This window comes from Gossypium raimondii, unplaced genomic scaffold, assembly GCF_025698545.1.
Source record: "Gossypium raimondii isolate GPD5lz unplaced genomic scaffold, ASM2569854v1 Contig00257, whole genome shotgun sequence".
Classification (NCBI taxonomy): Eukaryota; Viridiplantae; Streptophyta; class Magnoliopsida; order Malvales; family Malvaceae; genus Gossypium; species Gossypium raimondii.
The window spans coordinates 22,136-28,619 of NW_026291357.1; the positions used below are offsets into that span (position 1 = coordinate 22,136).

General features: G+C 36.7%; 1 protein-coding gene and 1 non-coding gene across 2 annotated transcripts; one reads left to right on the forward strand and one right to left on the reverse strand.

Moving 5' to 3' along the window:
• Positions 1 to 197, reverse strand: LOC128037432 (U2 spliceosomal RNA). Its single transcript, XR_008193389.1, has one exon. It is a non-coding gene; the product is annotated as a U2 spliceosomal RNA (small nuclear RNA).
• Positions 198 to 5,566: 5,369 nt separating this feature from the next.
• Positions 5,567 to 6,484, forward strand: LOC105775223 (uncharacterized). Its single transcript, XM_012597753.1, has 2 exons — positions 5,567 to 5,731; positions 5,849 to 6,484. The coding sequence occupies exons 1-2, from the start codon at positions 5,567 to 5,569 to the stop codon at positions 6,482 to 6,484; spliced, it is 801 nt and encodes a 266-aa protein (XP_012453207.1).

Genomic DNA, 6,484 nt, shown 5'->3' on the forward strand with positions numbered 1-6,484 from the left:
GAGGGGTGTGCCAGAACAATGCAGTAGTGCAAAACAAAGACGACACTCGAGAACCCCAATAGCAAGCTATTGTCAATGAGTTCTCCCCCTAAAAATATTAATTTAATATCATGTGGATCAATGATCCACGTATCAGATATTAAACTGATAAGAACAGATACTACACTTGATCTTAGCCAAAAGGCCGAGAAAGGTATAAGCTTAAACTCATATTGATATTTCTTTTATCATGCGTCTCTGCCTTAGGCTTGGCATGCGCTCTCGATATGGGATTTGGACTATGTCAGAAGGAACTTTTATTTTGCTATGGACAAAATTAGTATAATTTTTCCTGCACAGCACATTGCATGTTGGTGAATTTGCACATGAAAGTTTTTGGATATTATAACACTAATCCTCTTATTGCAGCTTGATATAGGTCAAAAGATGAAGAAGCAATTAGCCTTTCCAACTATGCAATATTGGTAGGTAAGCCATTAAATACTAAAGAAGAATTCGGAAATTGTAAGGTTTACATTACATGGAAGAAATTTCTATTTATATACTTTTGCAAAGTTTTCTATCTTTAATTACTTTGGGAATTGTTGACGTCCACAATTGATTAAAATATGTTTTTTTATATAAAATATGTTATATTTTACATTTACCGTAATTAAAGCATCTTATGAATTAATATCTTACACTAATTTTTAAATTAATTAACTAATTGTTTATTCAGAAAAAGATTTTCAAAGCACAATTGCAGGTGACATTATTTTGAATGGGAAGATTTGTAGCTGTTTTGATGGATATGTGTTGAGATATCAGTAGATAGCGAAAACAATCGATTGAAAAGCAAAACAATCAATTGAAACAGCAAAATAATTGATTGTAAAGTGAAAACAATTGGTTGAAAAGAATCATTTCATGAAAACTCTCTTGATTATAGCAGTGACATTAGTCTGCTATTTAATACATCAGACTTTAGTTGTAAACAGAAACAGTTGCCCTAGCTGTTAACAACTCTAACCACCTTAACAGACTTTAACTAATTCTCTGTTATACATTCCATTTCCATAACATTCCCCCTACTTGGCAACTCCTATCTTCTGCTACCTTATAACTCGTCAGTCCTGCTAAGAACTCTAAGCTAAATTCTGAACTTAGTGAAGAATCCAGCTGACAATGGTTTAGTGAGGATATCAACAACTTGGTCTTGACTTGGAACATGACCAACTTTAAGTGTTCCTGCAACAATATTTTCTCTAACAAAGAATAGGTCTAACTCAACTTGCTTGAATTTCGAATGTAAAACCGGATTTGTTGCTTATTGCTCCTGAACTATCACACCACATCATTGCTTTGCTGCTGACTTTCACATGTAACTCAGACAGCAAGGATTGTAACCAAATCACTTCTGCCGTGGCATAAACCAAGCTCCTATATTCAGCCTCTGTCGTTTACCGAGAAACTACCTATTGCTTCCTTGAGCTCCATGAAACTAGATTACCAGCGAGAAACATACAAAACCTAGTAGTTGACCTATGATCATCAATGTTAGTTCCCTAGTTTGCATCTGAATATCCTTCGAGGGACAGCTTTGAAGCTGGAGTAAACACCAACTCATGATCCAAGGTATTCTGTAAGTACCTCAAAATCCGTTTGACAGCTTTAAAATGAAGATAAAGTGGCTTATGCATGAACTGACATACTTTGTTTATTGCAAAGGAGATATCTGGTATTGTGATTACAATGTATTGTAACGCTCAACGATTTCTCAAGTCTTCAACTAGAAAAATTGATCCAGTGCCAAGTCTGAAATTTTTGCTGCCTGTGTGAATCCTGTATTCTTCAAGAGATACAACAGGTTATATGCTTTCAACCTGGTAGTTGCATGTAAGTATGCAGGAGTTCCTCTAATTTCTGGTAGGCTCAGTGCTCACACTGTCTGTGATGCTTAATCCACAAATTAATAAAAGGAAATAGTTGGGCATCTAAGCGGCAACTATTCTATGCGGGCCATTTACAGCTCATCCAGTTTAAAAAGTTAAAAAACCTGACAGTGCTTGCTTATATCCCAAAACCCTTATGGACCCTTTCTCTTCTTCTTCTTCTTCTTTTTTTTTTCTTTTTTTTTTTCAGTTCTCAGTCTGTAATAGCCCATTTTTGCCCGGGCCCGTAATAAATAAACCAAATTAAATAAATCCAAAAGTCCAAAATACAGAAATATTAACCCAATAAAAATCTAACCCAATACATACAGCCCGGATACCCCTAACCCAAACCCAATTAAGCCCAAACCTAATCTGACCCAATACGGTAGACCCAATTCCTAAAACAATGGCCCAATTGCTATGTGGCCCAACGACGCAAAATCAGAAAACCCTAGCAGCAAGGGTCCCTAGCGCCGCAGCAGATGCCCCCTCGCCTTCCCGCACGTGCCAAGCCTCGACCCTCGCACATGCGCCATCGTCTCCGTACCTCCACGTCCGCACACCTGCCCTCCGTACCTGCAAGAGACGCACAAACAAGCAGAAAGAAGACACAAACGATACAAAAAAGAAGGAGAGAGAGAGAAAGAAACAAAAAAAGGGAGAACGGGGGCGATTTTTATTTTCATTTTCTTCTGTAAAATAGAGACTATAAAAGAGACGGAGAGATTTGAAAGAGGGGGTATTAAGAACACAGAGATATTTTTGTATACAAAATACTAAAAATATTGAGAGGAATCAAAATAAAAAAAAAGATTTGAAAAAGGTGATTTGTTTTTCTTTGATGCTTTTCCTTTCTTCTTTTCTTTTTCATTTCCTGTTCTTTTTACATGTGAAACCATGAGATGAGAGTAGGAAGGGAAGAAAGTACCTGGTGACCGCATCCTCTCTCCTCCGTCATCATCGGAGTCGAGGGGGAATCGAATGGTCTGGGAAATCGATTCGTCGAACGGCGCATCCCCTTTTGTTTTCAGTTTTTGTTTTAGAAGGAATAGGATTTTTAGGTTTTTTTTATGTCTGTTTAGGTTAACTGGTGGTTTAAAGAGGGATTAAAAAAGGGAGTCAATAAACGTCGCCGTATTGCCTGATTCAGTGGCTCTCAGACGGCGTTGTTTTAGTGCGCGACCCGATGACCCGACCCAGACGCGGTTAGACCCGCGCGTTCTGGCATAGGGAGGGATATTTGCGCGACCTGCCCTTCCCTTTTCTGTTTTCTTTTAAATCAAGTCCCTTTTCCTTTTTTGATTTAGCCCTCATATTCTGCTTTCGTTCCATTTCGGCCCGGCTTGCAACACTGCGTTTTGGGGAAGCGGGATATTTCCCAATCAGGCCCCCATGTAATACGCGCCTTGCAGCCTGGTCCTCCTATTTTTCTTTAATTTTATTTTTTTTTGTTGATTCGATGCTGTTTGCAATTTAATCCTTGTGATCGTTAGTTTTTTTTTTATATTTAAGAAATTTGTTATTTTATTATCATACTTATTTTTTATTATTGTTTTATTATATTTTTATACATTTGTTTTATACGAAGCTAGTTTCTAAGATAGTATGGTATATGTGCGTATGTAATATTATTATTATTATTATTATTATTATTATTATTATTATTCTTATAATTCCTTTTTTAGTATATGTGTATATAATTATATTATTATTTTCAAATGATAGTTTTATGCACGAAAACCTTGTTTTTTAGATTCGTCGTTCTATCTTATTTATTTAACTCTTATATATCATTACTATTATTTTAAATTACTATTTAAATTTAGCACATACTGTTACAAAGTTTTTCTGTGTGTTTTGTATGCATCACCTATTTAAACTAGCACATGTATATATTTTGAGCTTTTTTATTTCATGAAATATTTATTTGAAAATTTGCTTGTATATTATTATTTCACATAGTAGTTATTTCGAACCTTTTGATGCATTTCATTGTTCATTTTATTTACTTGAAAATTTGTTGCATTTTATTTATGTTGTTTCGCTTAGATCTTGTTCCAAAATCGACGATTAACTCATCTAGTTGTTAAATGTTGATATTTGTGTTCGTATGGTGCGTGTTGGATATTATTGCCCGCATTTGTATTACGTCATTTATTATTGTTTGCTGTTTATTGATGATTACTTGGTATACACTTTAGCTCATTAATCATAGTTTCGTGTTGTATATTAACATCCCGTCGTTCTAATCTAAAATATTTAGTTTCACTAAAGCGTTAAAACCCTTTTTTTTTTAAAGTTTTCAAAACAACACAACCCTCGACATTTGGAATTCTCGAGAAAATGGGGTCCTAACGCATTGGGTTCCAATTTTTTCTCGTTGAATCTAAATGATCGAAAATTTTCTACAATTAAGAAACGTAAATAAAAACTCATTCTCGAAATTTGACACTACGTGTCCTAATGCATTGGATGCGACATGTCATTTTCTCGAAAGGAGGTATTTTTTTAAATAATAAGGGTTGTGTTCAATGCTAGAAATCTTGAGGAATCGTGCTCTAACGTATTGAGTTTCGACTTTTCACCTGACTTCAAGTAATTGAATATCCCTTTTTAACTTCAAAAATTTTGAAAAGCAAAGACAAGCTCTTTCTCGAGGACCAAAAATGTCGTGTCCTAATGCATTGGGTATGGCATTTTCTTACTTTGAGATGAGATGGTCTTTAGCATTCCTATCGATTTATCCAAGCATCTTTTGCAAAATGAATAAAAATAATAAGGATTGTGTTTTAAAATCTTTTCAAAATCTCAATATTAAGACATTAAACACTCAATTCGGTACCAATTTTGGGCGCCACGAGAGTGCTAACCCTTCCTCGAGCGTAACCGGCTCCCGAACCTATTTTCTCAAATTTTGCAGACCAAAATTATTTTCAAGGTGATCCGATCACACCTCAATATAAGATCGGTGGCGACTCCCAAACTTTCATTTTTAATAAGTCGATAACTAAAATTTTGATTTTTCAAAAAGTGGTTTCGACAGCTTGGCGACTCCACTGGGGACCCATTTAGAGAGTCAAGCCATAAAATTGATTTTTTCTTGTCTTATTATCGAAAATTGAAAATTTGATTTGGAAAAATTATGATCCTCTCTTTGCATTTGTTTGTATAATTGTTGTTTTATACTTTGGCATCATATTGCATAAGACTGTTAGTCTTGCCCTCTTAAGTGGGAGTGAGAAACTAGTCCTTCGTGAGGTTTTCACCTCCGTGCAGGATAGTGGATCGCTTCCGAGATACATCCATACCTATGTCTTCGTGAGATTTTCATCTTCGTGCAGCCATAGGGAAATGTGTTCCCCTGAACAAAACTCGGTCCGTATGAGCCTATAATGGGTGAGGATCGAGGAATCTGCTGGTTCGGGTACCTCAACTCTAGAACCAAACTGCATATAGAAAACCCTAAGAGCCTACCTTTGATTATATTGCAGAAACCCTAGCGGTTACCCATATAGGTGTTTAATGCCTTTTACTTGCTCGAAGTTGAGTTTCTATGTTGTGCTAACGCGTAGTTTTTTTTTCTTTGATCGCATGTCATTTCATATACAAAAAAGTGTCGATTCAGGTTCGATTACTAAATTAAAAATCTTGGCATGGAGAACAGATTTCTTGATAAAGTAGAGGACAATGCTGCTGTCCGTGTGTGGTTAGAGAAAGCACAATCAGAGAAAGGAGATAGTCTAGCAGAGGGGTATACGTCGGAGTTATGGGATTACACCCGTATCAGTGTGACGCAAAATAGCCTTCAGGAATTAAAGGTAATAAGGGATCATTGGAATGACGAAACTAAGCAGTTGTTGAACTCTAGTTACGGGGATTTGCCGTATCTACTCGACATTAAGGTAGATGAGTATTTGTTTTGGGCTTTCGTTTAGTATTGGAACCCTGCATATAGTTGCTTTACCTTTGGAAGGGTTGATTTAGTACCCACTATAGAAGAGTATACAGCTTTGCTTCATTGCCCAAAGATCCAGGTTGATAAAGTCTACTCTAGAGCCGTTAATGTCCCAACCTTTGTGAAGAAGTTGATGAACATCACCGGAATGGGGGAGCAGTGGGTCACGACACGGATCAAGCAGAAGGGGGAAAGCAGATGCATCCATTGGAAAAGCCTGCAAGAGCTGGTTTTGGTACACCCTGATACAAGAAAAAGGGTCGACGTTTTTGCTCTAGGCATTTATGGGCTAGTAATTTTTCCTAAGGCACTAGGGCACGTAGATGAAGCCGCCTCAGACCTCTTTGATCGACTTGAAAAGATGGTTACACCAGTCCCAGCCATTCTAGCAGAAACCTTCAGGTCACTAAATGCTTGTAGAAGGACAGGTGAAGGCAGATTCATCGGATGTGCGCAGCTTCTTCTTGCATGTTTCCACAACCATTTTTGGAAGGTTGATAAGGTTTCGTATCGAGTCTTCTCCAGAAACTATTCTCCATTAAGAGAGATAGCAACTACACCAAGGAGAGATGATATCTCAGAAGAGAAATGGTTGGCCATTCTTCAAAATCTTTAA

What these genes read in the sequence shown, in the direction of transcription:
- LOC105775223 (XM_012597753.1), top strand. Translation starts at nt 5,567, where the DNA reads ATGGAGAACAGATTTCTTGATAAAGTAGAGGACAATGCTGCTGTCCGT. An exon ending in ATAGCCTTCAGGAATTAAAG is followed by an intron (nt 5,732 to 5,848) that starts GTAATAAGGGAT and finishes GCTTTCGTTTAG; the next exon opens with TATTGGAACCCTGCATATAG.